The sequence below is a fragment of the Pestalotiopsis fici genome (assembly GCF_000516985.1).
Source record: "Pestalotiopsis fici W106-1 unplaced genomic scaffold PFICI_Scf_10, whole genome shotgun sequence".
Classification (NCBI taxonomy): Eukaryota; Fungi; Ascomycota; class Sordariomycetes; order Amphisphaeriales; family Sporocadaceae; genus Pestalotiopsis; species Pestalotiopsis fici.
In genome coordinates this window covers 1,368,377-1,385,595 of record NW_006917100.1, presented here as the reverse complement: position 1 = coordinate 1,385,595, position 17,219 = coordinate 1,368,377, and the positions used below count along the sequence as shown (strand labels likewise).

Below are 17,219 nucleotides of genomic sequence, written 5' to 3'. Positions count from 1 at the left end.
GACTTGCGAAATGCAACATCAATACACGAATATAACATATTCTCGTCTCACTATGAAGTCTTTTTGTCCGTGACTAATTCAAGGGGTATGTAAATTAGGTGGCATCACAACTCGGATACAACCGGGTTTGGCGCAGCCATATGAGAGCTTTCTTATCCACCAAAGCTCAGTTATTTTCCAGTCCTTTTCCTTGTCTGCCGTTCTGCTCGATATTGCAGAGTCAGGAGAACTTCAGTGACCGCATTTCCATGCCAGTCACATGAGATCTTGGCCAGGCACCATGGGCGTACATTGTATCAAAATGAAAAGCATCATCTCAAACACTGTCCACCTTTGCCTTCTTCGACGACGGCTCGCCGTCTTCTCCACCGCTAGCCTTCCTCTTTCCCTTTGCGTCCGTCGTACCCTCATCGTTCTGCTCGCCTAGTCTAGGGGCATTCAATCTCTCGAGAATGCGGGCGTACTCCCATTCCACGTTCTCCAGAGTCTCATTCAACTTGATGATTCGCTCCGTAGTCTCAAATTCAGCCAAGACTCCCACGTTGCGACGGTACAAACGCTGCTTCAGCAAAAGGCGCCATTGTGTGTAGACGTTCTTGTCTGCGTCTGAAGGCTTGCCAGTCTTGGGCGGGTCCATGCTCTCGTCTGTTGACTCGGGGACTGGGCGCACAGAAAGTGGCAACTTTGACATCAAATGCATTTCGACGAGGCGGTGGAACTGTCTGGGAGCAATCTTTGTCTTCTTACGAATGGATTCAAGGACATCAATGTCGACAATGGCCTTTGGAGAAATGGCACTGTTTGCATGTGTAACCTGTAGGTTGTGGTGCAAGATTCCACCCTTCTGGGGGATGGAAATGTCGGGTTTGATAGACAGCTCTGCAAACTCTGGGACGTTTGCGCGAAGGTACTTCATGTCGCAGAGATCGCGGAGGAGGTCGAAGGCTTCATTTGGGTCTTCAACCGTGACCTCCTTGGTCATAACGTCCTTGAGCTCAGTTTCAAAGATGGTGTTGTAAAGCATGGCGCCACAGCCCTTGCCTTGGAAAGGAGGGAGAATAACGAACTGTGATATCCGCGCGCGGTGAGGAATCTGCGAGTATGGCAAATCTCCCTGGGGCAGCTCCCATGACTGGTCGACCTTGGGCTCAAGAAGCTTTGGCGGAGTTGAAGGGGGCGTAAGAGACTCAAACAGCCAAAAGTTGTACACGGTAGAATAGCCTTGGAAGGTATACTCTGCGAGTCCGCCGTCGGTGGTCTGTTTCTTGTACAGGAAATACACGTCCCATCGTGCAAGAGAGTACTCGGGTTCGTCGTTACCGTCCGCGTCCTCGCCAATGTATGAACCGCCTTCGATGTAGAGCAGAACCAGAATCTGAAGGCGCTTAACCAACTGCTTCACGGTTTGGTCTGCAAGATTACCCTTCCAGACCTCGTAGGTTTCACCGTCGCGTTCGAATGTCTTGATCAGCTCACCCGGTGGGGTCCAGTCTGTGGGCACTGCCTTTACGGCAGCCTCGAAATCTTTCTTGTTTTGGAAAGCGACTGCGCCCAGTCAGCGTCGAACATAGAGATTCTCTTGGGGGGAATGACACGTACCTCCAGGCAGGAAGTTCTTCAGAGTGCCAGCGACATCGAGTGCCTCAGCCTCACCGAGAGTCTGGAACTTCTTGGTCGATGAAACCGAGAGATTTGGTCGCACATCACTAGCATTGAATTGCAGGTTGATTTTCAGGCCCTTATAGCCAAAGATTTGCTCTTGCTCGCCGAAGATGGGATACGAGAATGTAGGGTGGAAGGACTCGACTTTTTCGAGGCCCGACTCGCGGGGGCGTACCAACGAGATGTTGAACGCCTCATTGGCATCGACGATCCCTGTGGTTTCATTAGCATTGCGCAACGGCTGCGATCTCGGGTGTATATTCAAGGTGTCGCATACACTCTTCGTCGCTGGCCATGGTGAGCCGCGTTTGTGGCAGTCCTGTTGCCAGGAATGCGCTTTGTTTCTGACTCAAGTGAAATTGTAGATCTGGCGGGTTCTGCCAGTCGGTGTAGAGGCTCTGGGCTCTAATTATGCTGTTATTGGTGATTGAATTGAAAAGTTGATTTGTTGAGCTTCAATGCAGCTTTATGCGAAATCAATTAAACGCGATACCTTGAACGCGCTGCTGCTGCATCGTCCTTAGGCGCGTCTCACTAAATTGATGGGGCAGCAGACGGCAAGCACGGGCCACAATTCTTTTAGCAAACCGCACCGGGGGGACCCTTTTGATCTTGTACCTGATCGGCCTCTCGACTAATAAAAAGAGCTGTCTGTATTAGTATACTAGATAGATATCCTTGGGCGTTATTCTTATCAGATCAACCATTATCTTGTTTGTCGTCCCTATATTATTCAATGATCAATGACCGAAGGTCTTGACTTGCGCCTTTGAATTTATTTCCCACAGATAGGATGAAAACTTATTCTTTCATAATCCATATTCCTTGTGTCCATAGATTCAAGGAACGTGTCCTCTGTATTAAATATTCCCCTCAAGTAATGCCTAGCAATGTGTGTGGCGATACATGGGAAGTCGGCTGTGGTTATGCACTTTGCTGCATTCATTTCATTGTCCAAGGTTTGAAGATTGAAGAAGAAGAAAACAAGGGACAAATAGGCATTTACTCCAGAATAACAGTACAGCTTCTCTGCATGAAATATTGATATCTTTGTATGGCGTATGGCAGTTTGATAAAAGTTGACCCTAAGATATCACCACCAGTATACCTGAATCTAGTCCCTTGAGAACCTTGAAGTATCGAGACTCAACCGACTCTGCCTGCAAACCTATACCTCATTAGCATGATTCTGGAAATCGGCACCAAGAGCCAAACCTATATAGAAACAGGTGGCTGGTAGCTGGTGTTCCCGAATAACTTGGCTGTTTTCTTTTCTTGCAGGCACGCCGAAGAGTTCCAGGCTTTGAAGCTGAGAATTTCCAGTACAATATCTACAGTTATGATCGATATATATCAGTGGTTGAAACATCAAGGTGCCTCAGATATGGATGTGGTCCAGTAGCTATGGACCGACAATGGTGGTTTTGATATCTGAGTGAACGGTTCAGCGGCAGTGACGTGACGTACGATGGTCGGTCCAGGGGTTTGGTGGAATGCGACAGGGGTTCGTTAGTGGATCGATGCTGCACCTAAAAATGTACATTTCCAATGTACCAGGGAGGTAGCTCGCGCTAATAAAGCATTGACAAGTACCAGACCAGCCAAGCAATTGATTTGATGGTCCTACAAATCCATCTGCCTTTTTGCTTTCGGCAACAGAGGGAGCAAAGAAGAATCAACGTTTGGGAACCGGCCCGCTCTCTGCAAGTTCTTGCTTTTACAAATACTACCCCCTTCTCATCGGCTCGAACGAATACATTCTCTGTTCGTAAGGGGTTTTCCTGCTACTTCTTCTGGATTTGGACATCGCCAATGTCTTCGTAGCGCAATACCTTAGGAACGCTGAAAGCTCAACGCTACGTACGCGAGATCAAGAAGCCACCATGGCAGGAGTGATGTTGTTACTCGCCTTGACGGTCAGTTTTGCTACCACAACCACCCACACCGGCCACCCAAGTCTTTACAATTGATAAATGAATGATGCTGACTCTTTTTTCATTCAGGCCGTCATGGCTATAGCGTAAGCCCTCTCATTCGATCGAACCAGCGACTTGAGGTCCGAAGGAGAAAAAACTGATGTCCGAACAGGTCCTTCCTAGCTGGTGCACTTCCATTATCCATGTCCTTGTCACAATCGCAACTGCGCCTCTTGTCCAGTATAGGAGTTGGAATTCTCGTCGGCACATCCTTGATTGTCATTATACCTGAAGGCATATCTGCCATTTCGGAGGCGTCGTTGGGGGCGGGCCACACCCATGGAGCCCGGAGAGACGTTTTGGTGGGACGAGCCGATGCCTTGATGCACTGGACAGGCGATCGCTACGAGATTGACACGGTCAAGACTGGGCAAGTCGACGAACAATTGAAACAGACACTACCAGTCATTATGCCCGATGCCGATGCCTTCGCCAGCAGTACTGCTGTTGGTCCACGAGAGGATGACCCGCCCACAAAGACACCGTCCGAGCACCTCCCTGCGCCCCCTGAAGCGGTGCCTACATTTTATGTCGGATTATCATTGATACTTGGTTTTGTCCTCATGTTCCTAATCGACCGCCTGCCTCGCCATGCTTCGGACAACTTTACGCCTCCACCAGCCCCGCGGCACATCAGTCTGAGCAATCTGGGGGCTTCGGATCTGCCCGGCGACGAGGACGAAAGTGAGGGTTTCCTGGGCAGCCTGACACCAACGCCTAGACAATCGAGGAGCTTGGCCACCACGACGGGTCTCGTTATCCATGCCGCTGCCGATGGCATTGCGATGGGCGCTTCCGCCGCCGGATCGGACATGAAGTTGGGTTTTATTGTGTTCCTGGCTATCATGATACACAAGGCTCCGGCGGCTTTTGGCTTGACATCTGTCCTTTTGAAGCAAGGTCTGTCGAAAAGAGGAGCCAGGGGCCATCTGATAGTCTTCAGCTTGGCATCGCCATTCGGCGCTTGGGCTACTTTCATCCTGGTAAATCTCTTGGGTGGACGAGCAGAGGGGGGCGAAGCCGGCGAATGGAACCAGTGGTGGACCGGAATGCTGCTACTCTTTTCTGCAGGCACATTCTTGTGAGTACTTGTGCGGATTCTCTCCATTCAGACGGACACTAATGCCCATCGTCACAGATACGTGGCAATGCACGCAATGCAAGAAGGCGAGGCTGGCTCTTCTCACGATGTCGTCAACTCCAATGGATACGCAGAGAGCCCGAATATGGGCCCAAGGAAACAAACAAGACCGCAAATGCGTGACACTATCGCGACCGTCGCAGGGATGCTGCTCCCTCTGTTAATGCAGTTTGGACATCATCACTAGACTTGTCCATGTTTCATGGCTGTATAATTCCTTGAAATGAGCGATCAAAAGATGTACGAGAAAAACTTTTTGGGAGTTGAAGGCAATATAGACAGGGCGTTGTTCGGCCGGATGTTTTGTTTTCGATATAGTGATGGAGGATTCAGGGAAAGAAAGTGGAAAAGTCATGTGTCCTGATACTGTACGACCACGATAATCGATGATAGCGGGTTACCCTACGAGACACCATGATGAGATATAGATACGCTTTTGTACGATAGTGCGTATATACCATTGTATTACGAGGCGAAACTGCAAATGCTATAATGAGCCAGCCATGTTTTGATGTTTGCGGCTCACTGTTCACTTCCTGCACCATTGCATTTGACTCGGCAGTTTTCCTGTCAATCCATCATATTCACAATAAGTCACCTGAACATCGCTAGCTCTTTGTCAAAGTTCTCTTATATATCAATATAGATAAACCAATGGTTTTACTATAGTAAGCCGATAATACTGAACGGCCAAGCGCCAAGCATCCCAGCATATTCACATTAAAAAAAAAGTCTGGTATCCGTGCCCATCCTTCCTGTTGGTGAAAAAACGCCACACGCGAACCTCCTCGCGTCTATGTGAAAATTCGAAGTCCCGTTCCAAATGATATCATGCTCCGAGGTGGTAAAATAATGCCAATTTCGTCTGTTGCCAACGCCTAGCCATGCAATTTGTGCCAAGTATGCTTACTGCTTTTGACAAATGATGAAGCGTCAAGTGTATGTAACCTTCCCGTGTCCTCATCAACCAATAAAAGTGGGTAATCATGTTTGAAGAGTCTTTCCAGCCTGTCTGAACAATGGCTGACCTGGAAACTAGTGTTCCTCTTCGTCATGGAAAAAGGTTGTAGTATGAGTAGGGGCTGTCGAAGGTGCAGCGTCCCTCATGTCGACATCTTCGTCGTCAGTCGGGATAATGCTCGGCAAGCCCAAAGTGGAGCGTCGATAGTCGAGGTTCAAGGTCCTTGCAGGCTCCTTTTCTGCAGCTTGGGGAAAAGAGACTGGGCGATCGGAATACACGTCCTCGGGAGGTGAAAATGACCAGACCTTAAACGATGATAAGATTGAGTCCATCAGTTGGGTAAAATAGATTTAGCTTACCTCCATCATAACGCGGTTCCCGCGGTTAGCCACAGCCACACACTTTTCGTCCTCGAATACGACACGCCAGACAGATTCAGCTGCTTCCTGGTAAGTAAGAGGAACAATCAGGAGGTGCATCACTACAAACCTGTAATCAGTTCTCGGACGAGATGACCGGTTTTGACATCCCAAATCTTGACCCGGCCGTCGCTGCCACCACTGACAACGCGCGTATCATCAAATTGCAGGCTCGTGACGCTGTTATCGTGGGCGGCCAGTCGGTGAATGGGGCACATCTTTTCCAGAGACCAGACCCTGACTGAGCCATCCGAACCTCCGGTAACAAGAGTATTACCCCTGAGCTGCAATTGGCCGACTAATGAAGTGTGCCCTTGCAGAACTGCAACAGGCTCACCAGTGTGAGCATCCCAGACGCGAACACTAGTATCGAGGGAGCCGGTGACAACCCTTTGGCCATCAAATGCAATGGCGTAGATCTGACTGAAGTGTCCACTCAACGTGTGCAGGCACCTGCCCTCCGAGATGCTCCAAATCTTGGCTGTTGCATCATAACTGCCGGAAACCACGATATCACCCTTGATCTCGAGACACCGAACGCTGGCCTGATGGCCAACTAGAACATTCCGGCACACTCCCGTCCGAATATCCCAAACTCGCAGAGTTGTATCCCGAGATCCCGAGATGGCCGTGTTGGCGTCTGACATCTTAAGACACCTTACGGTGGAAGTGTGGCCGCGAAGAGTGTGGAGGCATTGCCCCGTCTGCATATCCCAGACTCGGACGTCACGATCACAACCACCACTCACCAATAAGTCGTCCCATGGGACCATGGCCCATACGCCCATAACGTGTCCCTGCAAAGTCCACAATGCATTTCCTTCACGGTCAAAGACATGGATTCTGGCATTATCCAGAGCCACGACAATGTACTTGGGCGTCAAGTGCAAGCTAGTCACGACCCTGCCGTCCTGTGTAATGGTTCGAATGGTGTTGCGGCCTCCAGTGCGCCATGCTGACTCCACCAAATATCTCTGCTTGAAGTGAGATTTGTAAGATCGCAGCTTTGGGCGATCTGAACCGTCAAAACTCCTCGAGACTTGCTGCATGGGCGGGGCCGGTCGGTAAGCCCCGGGGAAGCTATGGTTGGGTTGATCGGAATCAGATAGCGGGTGGAGACCTGGTCGAGTCGGTGCATGGTTGGGGACACCGTGATATACTTCGGACAATCTACGCCCGTAGTCGTGCTTGACACACAGGTTCTTCCATGTCACATCGTCACTCAACAGATCTCGCCACCTCCGGGAAACTTGGGAAGCCCGGGCCAAGACGAGGGGGTCGTCGATGAAGGACAATATCCGCAGGCATAGCTCGTCCGGCAAACTTGTGAATGGATCCTTCTTGAGCAGAGGGCTTACGAACTGATGTACGAAACTCAGTTGCTGGGTTGTGCACATGTTCAACAGGTCGGCCAGAAGTCGATTTCGCTGCGGTCCGGAGCAGGTCTGAAAATGTTGACGAACGTGGGCGAGAAAGAAGTCCTCATCCTCGGCTGCTTCGCTCCAGTCTGCCTGAGGGTGTGCTGGACCAGGAGAAGCAGCTGGCGTGGGAGGTGGCGGGGGAGAACCCGTGAGCTGCTGCTGTTGTTGCTGTTGCTGGTCAAAGTCTGGCGCGGGAGTACTCATACTGGGCGTCGGTGGCCCTCTCGGCCTCGGTTGTTGCATCTTGTCCATCCTGTGGTTCACCGGACCGCTGGTTGTGTTCAGGGTCATATCGTCCCCCATTACGCTTCCTCTACTTTCCGAGAAACTTAACGCGCGACTGTATCCAGCCATTCTTCGCTACCGCCGAGATGTTGCAGCAGCGTCGTTCCAGGCTGACGGAAAAGGTCGACTGCGCATGAACCGATCGATAATCAAGGTAGGCTGTGGCCTGGACCGGTGCGACTTTGTTTGGTCGACAGGTCTCTAGGAGGGCATCAGTAACCGCTGGAGATCAGATGAATGTCTCGTGCTGCTTTGTACAACCCGAACAACAATTATGATATTCCTTGAGAGTTGTCGACTTTGGTTGGGCGCTTGCAGCGCAGCAGCAATGTTGTATTCGGGTCTGTAATTGCAAGGCAAGACTCGAGCGATGAAGACGGGATGATGTAAAAGAGGAACAAAAGGGCGGCGTACCTCGAGGTGCCCGGTCAGGTCAGCGGTGGCCGGCACTAACGTGATCAGTGTTCGCTAAGAAAGAGGCGATCGGTGATGGGTTCGAGGCATGGATCTGTGGGGCTCGAATAGGAACGGAGCAGAATGAGAAGGCGAGGCGCAACAAAAAGTCGAGTATTTCCGTACTAAATGTTGGAGAAATCAAGTTCGGAATGAGTTGGCGGAGTTCCTGTCTCTTCTTGGCAGTGTCCCGTGTCGAGATGCACGATATTCGACGATTGTATCGTAAAATAAAAGGGACGTTGAGGATTGGCGAGGGAATGGGCAGGCGAGACTCGAAAAAGAACGGAGAATGGGGATGGAGATGAACAATGCGACTGGGCGTTGCTTTTGGTCGAATGAGCGAGCGAGAGCGTGAGAAAGGCAGGAAAAGGAAAGTTGGGGTCAAGTCCCAAGTCCATGTCCCAAGTCCAGCCCAAGAGCTCAAGCCCAAGGTCCTGCGGCTGCTGCTGCTGTCATGGTCCTGCTTATGCCTGTCTGGGCCAGGCAATGTACCATGGAGTCCCTTTTTTTCCCTTTCCCTCTCTTCCTCTCCCCCTCTGCTTTCCAGAGATCGGCTGGCTGGCACTTCCCCCGGACTGCCGGTGCTGATGCTTGCTGGCTGGCTGCCGGCTCGAGTTCTGTCGCTGCACGCACGTACTCGACCGGTATCAATGGCTGGCTGCTAGGCGGGGGGTTTTTTAATGTTTCCACTTTCGCATCAGCTGGGCATGAGAAAGATGCAGTGCACTGCGTTAGGTAAAAGGTACGCTGAGGTACTTGTTGGCACCACTGGCGCACGCTTGTTGCTTCTGTCGGTTCTCCCGTCGGGCCAAGGTCCAGAGCGCACTGGCAGCGGAACGAACCTCCTTTGGGGGGCTAGGCGACCCGAAACGTCCTACTGGCGCTTCTCTGCAGAGCCATCAAATTAGGCACTGGGTTAGGTAGATGGAATGTACCAGTGTCCTTTGTTACAATTTTTTTTTTGGCACATTTGATTGATCATTTGCAACTAATTTCATGTCGATCAGACCAGTCAGTCATCTTTGACACCTTTATAGCTTACATGTGTTCAAATTGCTGCAGTAGAAAGCAATGTCAGCAGCTGGTCCAGGTCAAAACGCTGCTGACTCGAGAGGAAGCACGCAATAGTGTAATAAATGCAGCAGAATCAAAAGTGGCACACACACACACATGCGCGCAAAATGGCTGGGTTATACTATCTACATATGTATGTACCTTGCCTAACGTGAAATGTATTTTATTGCTCTTCCACTAGTAGTTACCTCTCAAAGTGTCGTCATTTCCACCTTGACCAAACAGACTCGGCCCCGTTTTCGAATCGCTGAAGGGATAATGGATGGATATTATACGAAGTTGAACATCGGTTGCTCCACGCCTTTTTTGCGTACCCACCCCTTAAGTAAAATCCCTTAGTCAATCATTTGCAGCTGTTTCGAATTTTCTTCCTTTGCTCTGGTTCCCCATTCACATGCATCAACTGCACTCTATCCTAATCCCAGGTCAAACGCATCAGTCAACATTACCAAAGCAGGTAATGCTGGGCGTGTTTCCGCCAGGCACTTTGCGTAGGTAGGTAGGTAGGTACCCTAGGCACCGTGCGTCGAGCGAGCGCCTGAAACCTCGATGGAATAACGTTGCCCCTGATATGTAATGTTGACCATTTGCGAATTGCACACCGAGGACAATTGTCCAATACGCACAATGACTAAGCAGAAGTCTCCTCACGACTGCCGGGATTTGTTAGTACTTCTTGATATGTTCAGCCAGGGAAAGAAAAAAATCGGAAAGCAAGAAACAGATAGAATGGGGGAAGAGAGAGAGGGAAAAAACATATCAAAGAAGAAAGGTTGTTGACCTTTTCTTTCCCGAAAGCATCTTTTTCAAGTTGCGTAATCGTATCTCGGATTTCTGTAGGACAAAGGTCGCATACTCTCCATGATCCAATGCATCCGCGCTGGCCCTTTTCTTGATGTCGATATACGCCTTTTTGTCGTCTTCGTCTTCGCCAATTGGCACGACTACGCCAGCGTATTTGCACAGTATTGTGTTGAGAATCAGACGACACATGCGACCGTTGCCGTCTTGAAAGGGATGGATTTGCACGAATTGCATGGAATATTTGGCAGCTAACGCAAAAGGGTCGATCTTCTTGTGCTTTTGTGCATTCTCGAGATCTTGATTCAAGTCGGCAATCATAGCCTTCATTGCTCCGGGAACCTTTTTCGGTGGAGTGAACACTTCAACAAATATATATTAGCAATTTCCTCTTTGGATCAATAAACGTGTTTATAAGAAGCTGTTTTGGGCATCTCCGCATAGAGCTACTACACTATAGCACCACAAAGGGAAATGTTTGTCTATAAGATAAACCAAAAGAGGGGAAAATAATACGAAAAGTTACGTACTAGTATCGCCAGCTCCAACGTGAATATTTCTAACGTCTCGGTAAATGCCAGCGTAATGGAGAGGGTCAGTAACAGAACCGCTTCGGTGAAAGATGGGCGTATCTTGGCAGAGGATCCGGTGAGTGGTCGTGATGCACTCTTCCGTAATTGGCATATCCAGTGAAACGATTTGATCGATCATGTACTGGAAAGCCTTGGCATGATTAATCACTTCTGTGCGTCCGTAACTGAAGGATTTGACTGTCCTGTCGTCTTTGCTGTTGAGCTGGGCGCCATATTCCTCCCAGAGCCTCTTTTCGTAGTCCGGGGTTCTCTCATCAATGATCTCGACATCTTCGCCTTGAAAGACACGTTCACAAAGTCCCAGGGTCTCATTGAGGCCGAGTCCAACGTGCTCTATGTAATTGCTTCCGAACACGACGCGATTCATGGACTGTCGTAGTTGCTTCTCGATGCCATCGATGCGCTTCATTTCATCTTGTGGAAGACTTTGTGCTTGTATCGATGTAAGCGATGACAGAACTTTTGCGAAAACCTCAGTTAAAGGCTTCGCAGGTCCATCGCTGTGAGAATGGACTCTGTAGATATCCTCCATTTCGATTGTTATTTCTTCTTTGCTTGCGGCAGGCCAGCTTCTAGTGATACTGTCCCTTAATCGTAAGACTCTAGCCTCGGATGAAGTTTTGTTAGTTTGCGTGGCGGCCATTTTCGGAAATCTTTGCGTTTAGCCCAAGAGATATTCTCTCTTTTATCTCCTTTCGTTTTGTGAGTCCTTGCGGTCTCACTGCATCAGCCGCTGTGTCGCTGAAAAGAGAGACTTCTGTTTGAATATTGTATAATGCTAGCTTGAAGCGAAGAGGCGAGAGTGTCCGTTGACGTGTGATCAAAAATATGGAAATCAGAGAGGGTCTTTGCTTTGGTAGAGAAGCGGAATGGGACCGAGAAAGCTAGTGGGGGAAATGAATAGATTAATAAGGTGTACACGCCTGGGCCTGCTTTATATTTTGATGGACGGATTGTTTCCAACTTTTGTTGAGCTTCGAGGACCCCTCGGGCTAAAAAGTATGAAGTGTGACTCACGACTTCTGGTGGCGCCGGTGTTCAACCTTGAAACATTTTTCAGCGAGGAGGCCAGAGTTATTCGCCAGTATTCATGCGAAAGGCCAAACGTCATGGCAACTTATCCCCCCTCCCTCCAAACAGAACCCTCGATGACTTTCTTGTTCTGGGGTCGAAATCAAGTTCAACTTGTATATCCGCGCAAAATTCGAGAAGACCATGGCTACTTTTGCCAATCCTTTCAGCACTTGATGGTCTCCCCTTGAGGCTTTTCGTGATTAAGCCAGCTGCTGCGAAATGGACAATAAGGTTCGCCACCATGGCTCGCCTGGCATTATCTGGACCGACCGACCGAGATAATGACTTATCAAAGGATCGATTAAAGACGCCAAACATACCTATTCCAACTCACAGTAAGGGTTGATCTACCTCCTGCCTATCCATTTCTCTGTCCCTCCATGCTGTCCTTTGCCAGCCAGTATATGTGTGTAGACAAGACCTTTTACAAACAAGAGGCTGTGGGAATATTCCGAGCAATTATTGGCCAAAGTAACCTCAGACCAAAAGATATAATAGCTGGAATTCATGCTTGCAAGGGGTTAAAAAGAAAAGAGACAAAAAGAGAGGTCCTGGCCGTTCGGCGTCCCGAACAGCCAACCTCCGGAAAACACAACAAACAGATGCTGAAATTTTGCCTAGCCAACTTACTCTAGAGTTTCATACCACTCGGCCACCGAAGCAGCCTTCGCAGTTGGTTAACAAATGCTCGTTCAATTTAATCTATGTACCTTTAATCCTTGTCCAGTCGAAGAATTTCCTTTTCTTTGTTTGTGCTCCCTCTGGCCACACGAGTTGAGCCGTTGCGGGAGCGCTCGCGCATGATCCCACCAACACGAAGACAGGGGTTTACTTGGGCGCACCACATAATGTCCGCTCCCTCGATCTGAATCTTTCATTTATATGAATATTCTTGGTGAAAGGACGACTAACTAGAAGTAAGTAGGGTACCTACTAGTGTCGAGCGCAAGCCAAATCGTAACATTTGCTTTAAAAGAACTCCGAGACGTACTCAACAGGGGTTACGCTGACTATAAAGACAAAAACGTGGTTTATACTCAACGTCGCTGACATGACCAAGTCACTTCCAGATCTACTTACAGTGAAGATACACATATATAAGCAACAGCAAAGAATCTATGCTGGTTGGCATACCTCTGCTAATCAGAGCTATCACTGTAAACATCTGTAGGCCCTCGTTCCGCCTCCAATTGATCACGCGCATCAAGCAATAAGTCAACGGCATATGGCCTTTTGGGATCATCCTGTTGGCGTAAAGCTACAATGTTTTCGAGAAGATCGATCGCTTTCTGAGCCTGATAGTCGGCGAGATAGGCTCTGGCAAGCACGCACTCCGATAGAAGTCGAACATCATCCGCTTTAGCCAGCGTCATCCTTTGCATCGAGACAACATACTCGAGAATTTCGATTGCCTCTTCAACCCGCCCGTCGTCCAGGTAAGCGCGGGCCAGTTCGTGTTGTGACGCAAGCTGTTGGTGATCCCCTTCGGCTAGCGTCGTCCTTTTAATTGAGACAACATGCTCGAAAATTTCGATTGCCTCTTTAACCCGCCCGTCGTCCAGGTATGCGCTGGCCAGTTCGTGTTGTGACAGAAGCTGATCGTGATCCTCTTCGGCCAGCGTTTTCCTTCGCACCGAGACGACATGCTCGAGAATTCTGATTGCTTCTTTGATACGCCCGTCTTTGTGGTAAGCAGAGCCCAGTGAGTATTCTGTTGTAAGGCGATCATGGTCCTCTTCGGCGAGCGTCATGTTTCGCACCGATGCTGCTGGCTCGAGAATTTCGATTGCCTCTTTGAGTCGCCCATCGTGACTATATGCGGCGGCAAGCATCTGCTCCGACGCAACTCGACCTCCGTCTTTTTCGTCCAATATTCTTCTTCGAACTAATACCACATGCTCGAGTATCTCGATCGCTTTTTGAGTCTGTCGGTTCTCAAAGTAGGCACGCGCGAGTTCGTGTTCGGCGGCTAATCGAAAAGCACTCTCGTCGACTAGTATCGTTTTATTTACCGACGTTAGGTGCTCGAATATCTCGATTGCCTCTCTGATCCGCCGAGCGTCTAGGTATGTGCTGGCAAGCATGGACTCTGAATAACGCCGAGAGTGATCGTCTTCTGGGCAAATCGTTTTCCTGTAGTGGTATGCAACTTCGAAATAGCCGATAGCTTCTTTGAACCGACGGTCTACAAATAAACATATCCCGACATTCATACACAAATGCGCCCGCTCTGCCGTTTCGAGATCACTACTTCTTGCCAGTACCCTGAATGCATGTGGCAAATACTGAAGCTGAGTGTCATGCTCTATGACATAGTCCGAGGGGAATGTGCTTGCAAGATGGCTTACTCCTTCACTCAGTGCCTCCTCTTGCATCCCACCCTTTTCAATCCATCCGCGTGTGGCCAGCTGCACTAGATGATGCATATCGAATACATCACTATCTCCTCGCCGCACCAGAAAGGAATACCCACAAAGCATGCCGATAGCCTCTTGCAGCTCTACCTCCGATTCACACTTTGGGAGGATCGACTCGGGTATCGCCTTGGGCTCGATACAGGACAGAAACGAAAGAATCTTTGTAGCAGCGCGGTTGGACTTCTGGATCTGCTCAAAAGAGATGAGCCATGTCGTCGCTATAGCGTTTCGTGAGCTCCTATATCGAGTGTAATCCTTGAAGTCTCGACCAAGAACTCTAGCAACGTCATTTTCGGCACCACGCAAGAGACCTAAGTATTTGCGGATTGGCATCATATTTTCGTTGAGATAGGCTGCTGCCTGCGCGATTGCAAGCGGGAGGTAGGTCAAATGCGTAAAAAGTTCTCTTATAGAATTGTCGTCTTGTGGGCCAGGAATTTTGTGTAGCGATTTCTCCAAAAATGGAAGGGCTTCATCGTAGCTCATCTGTTCCACGTCAAATACTTCTCCTTGTGAGAACTCGACGGCCACTTGTTTTGACCGTGTTGTTAGCAGGATCGAGCCTTGCTCGCTTTGAGGTAGAAACTCCTCAACACCAGTACTGTCGCTCTCTCCAAACAATAGATCGCGATCGTCTGCGTTGTCAACCACCATGAGCCACTGCCCAGCTTGGTCCGAGCTGAGGTATCGGCAAACAAGGTCCTTGATATCTTCGTCCTTGTTCTGCTGCAGACCAATCCTCTTGGCGATTTCGATGTAGGCCTGCTCCAGACTGCTTTTGCCCAAAAGAGGAACCCAGAAGATTGAACAGTCCGACTGGCTTTCTTTGATTTGGTAAGCAAAGCGAACGGCAATCTGCGTCTTGCCTACACCCCCAAGCCCGACGAGTGCTACTCTCTCGCATGGTTGCTGACCGAAAAGCTTCTCCTGCAGCGCTTGCAAAATTGCTGCTCGACCAGTAAACCGTGCATTTTTGGACATTTGCATATAGTAAAATGGCCCGGTAGATTTGTCTATGCTGCGATTAGCGAGCTTGCAATGATGTACTTCTACACTGACCAGCAACATACCTGATGTCGTGGGTTTGTTTTCTGTCGGGCTTTCTGCTGTCGGCTTGTGCATTGGCACTATTTCAGCAAGCACGGCCTTACCGTACGCTGCCGCCATGGCCGATGCATACGGTTGCCACTCCTTGTTCTTGTGCTCATCGCCGTAGTCGCAAACTCCACGAATCACGCCGACGGGAATTCGATTCATAGTTCCTGCCGCCTCCATTTCCAGTCCGATCAAGCCGTACCTATCTCGGAGTTCATCTCTTACTCGCGCGCTCTTTGACAATTTTTCACCGGATCCGATTGGCCCATACCATACACGGGTGCGTTTTTCCTTGGGGCGTGGAACACGATCCACTCGCTGTATAGTCTCGTCGTCTGTCACAAGATATAATGCATCATTGCTTTCTCCAGGGTCGGCGAATGTCCCATCTGCATGCTCTTTGTCACGGATTGCCTCGTAATAAGGGAGGAACTTGTGTGCGTCATTTGGAGCCTCCAGCTTGATATTACTAATAGCCGAGCGAACGATAGGTTCGGTCATTGCTAGAACTTGGCCCCCTCGGAGCGGCTGGAACCCACTGGCTGTTTCCTTTCCCAGATCATATGCGATCAGTCCGGCACCATCACCTTGGGGAAGACCAACGAGTACATCGCCGAGCCGGATATCTCTTGGAGGCTTTCGGGTTAGATCGGGCAATCCTGCGGCGACGCCGACGAGAAGGCCAAACCACAGATTTGGGAAGAACTTTTTAACCTGGCTCGCGAGCGCAGCCGCAGATCCTGTTCCGTATTCCTGGCCTGCCGGTAGTGCGGCGATAACGATCTTGTGCCCGCACATCCTGCCGGCGTGGTAGACATACTCGTCACCCCGCGTAACGGCGAATTTGCCGTCAAACCGCTCGTCAAGCAAGTAGAGGGCTGCGCGTGCCTCAATCTCTAGAGGGGCTATCCAGACTACTTCATAGTCCCTGGGGTCGAGAATGCTGACATGGTGGGGTATATGGTTGCGCAGAGGGAGCATCGCGTTGGGTCGTCTGCTCGTGAAGATGTAGGTATTTAAAGGTCCATTAGTCGTGTTCGCAGTCGCTCCGCGGCCCGTTCCGTAGCCAAATGAAGAGTGGCAGCTTGCTCAAACATTATAGTCTGGTTGGTGTCGTGAAGATACAAATGTCATCATCAAGAAAAAGGTCAGAGAGCCCGGTCAGGCTGAGTCTGACCCCGCAACGAACACGGCGCTTGGCCTACCAATGGCAAGCTCCGAGCATTCGGGCCAGAATCCCTCTGCATCGAGAACTTGTTAATTGATGTTGATCACATCGAGTCTGTAATTGACTACGCCGTGGTGCACATCCCAAGCTAAAATATTAAGGCGCTCCAGTATATAGATAGTAGCTTCAGGAAAGAGTGCTCCAACTAAAACAAGTGTCGCATTAGGCTTTCCGTCTAATTCTATACCCTGACAGCGTTTGACAACTCACTCGCAGTTGGTCCCCAACGATATAGCCTGGCATGTGGCGGCGTCTACTTTAGTCGCAAGCACCGCAAGATCACAACCCCCCCCACCCCCGTAACAGCTGGCATTGTCGCTACAACGTCAATCAAAAAGTATCATTATAAATTTATGACTCGTCTCCAGATTATCACGACCAGCTTTAAATGAACCTCAACTCACGCCCAATGCGTCCAAGGAAGTAATCACCACTTGCAGCTAAAATTCTCTTCTATTGTGTTTTTTTTCGTCATTTTATAGCTCTCTCTAAGGGGTTCAACACAAAAATATACCAATGGTCCTGCAACAATGGAAATATGTAAAAAAAGGGAAAACTCTTCTCTATGCCACCACAGGGGACATCCTTCGCTCACTTGGCCAACGCTCACACTCAG

The 17,219-nt window shown here is 49.6% G+C and overlaps 5 protein-coding genes across 5 annotated transcripts; 1 reads left to right on the top strand and 4 right to left on the bottom strand.

Annotated features, from left to right (window-relative positions):
• Positions 1-316: 316 nt before the first annotated feature.
• PFICI_12646 (uncharacterized protein) lies at positions 317-1,958 on the bottom strand (the record flags this gene model as incomplete). The annotated part of the gene is made up of 3 exons (XM_007841227.1): positions 317-1,545; positions 1,600-1,875; positions 1,940-1,958. The coding sequence occupies 3 exons, from the start codon at positions 1,956-1,958 to the stop codon at positions 317-319; spliced, it is 1,524 nt and encodes a 507-aa protein (XP_007839418.1).
• Positions 1,959-3,671: 1,713 nt separating this feature from the next.
• On the top strand, positions 3,672-4,966 carry PFICI_12645 (uncharacterized protein; the record flags this gene model as incomplete). Its single annotated transcript, XM_007841226.1, has 3 exons — positions 3,672-3,682; positions 3,751-4,719; positions 4,777-4,966. The coding sequence occupies 3 exons, from the start codon at positions 3,672-3,674 to the stop codon at positions 4,964-4,966; spliced, it is 1,170 nt and encodes a 389-aa protein (XP_007839417.1).
• An 848-nt stretch (positions 4,967-5,814) lies between these two features.
• PFICI_12644 (uncharacterized protein) lies at positions 5,815-7,871 on the bottom strand (the record flags this gene model as incomplete). Its single annotated transcript, XM_007841225.1, has 3 exons — positions 5,815-6,045; positions 6,100-6,182; positions 6,230-7,871. The coding sequence occupies 3 exons, from the start codon at positions 7,869-7,871 to the stop codon at positions 5,815-5,817; spliced, it is 1,956 nt and encodes a 651-aa protein (XP_007839416.1).
• A 2,283-nt stretch (positions 7,872-10,154) lies between these two features.
• On the bottom strand, positions 10,155-11,321 carry PFICI_12643 (uncharacterized protein; the record flags this gene model as incomplete). The annotated part of the gene is made up of 2 exons (XM_007841224.1): positions 10,155-10,558; positions 10,727-11,321. The coding sequence occupies 2 exons, from the start codon at positions 11,319-11,321 to the stop codon at positions 10,155-10,157; spliced, it is 999 nt and encodes a 332-aa protein (XP_007839415.1).
• A 1,681-nt stretch (positions 11,322-13,002) lies between these two features.
• On the bottom strand, positions 13,003-16,356 carry PFICI_12642 (uncharacterized protein; the record flags this gene model as incomplete). The annotated part of the gene is made up of 2 exons (XM_007841223.1): positions 13,003-15,293; positions 15,351-16,356. The coding sequence occupies 2 exons, from the start codon at positions 16,354-16,356 to the stop codon at positions 13,003-13,005; spliced, it is 3,297 nt and encodes a 1,098-aa protein (XP_007839414.1).
• Positions 16,357-17,219: the final 863 nt, after the last annotated feature.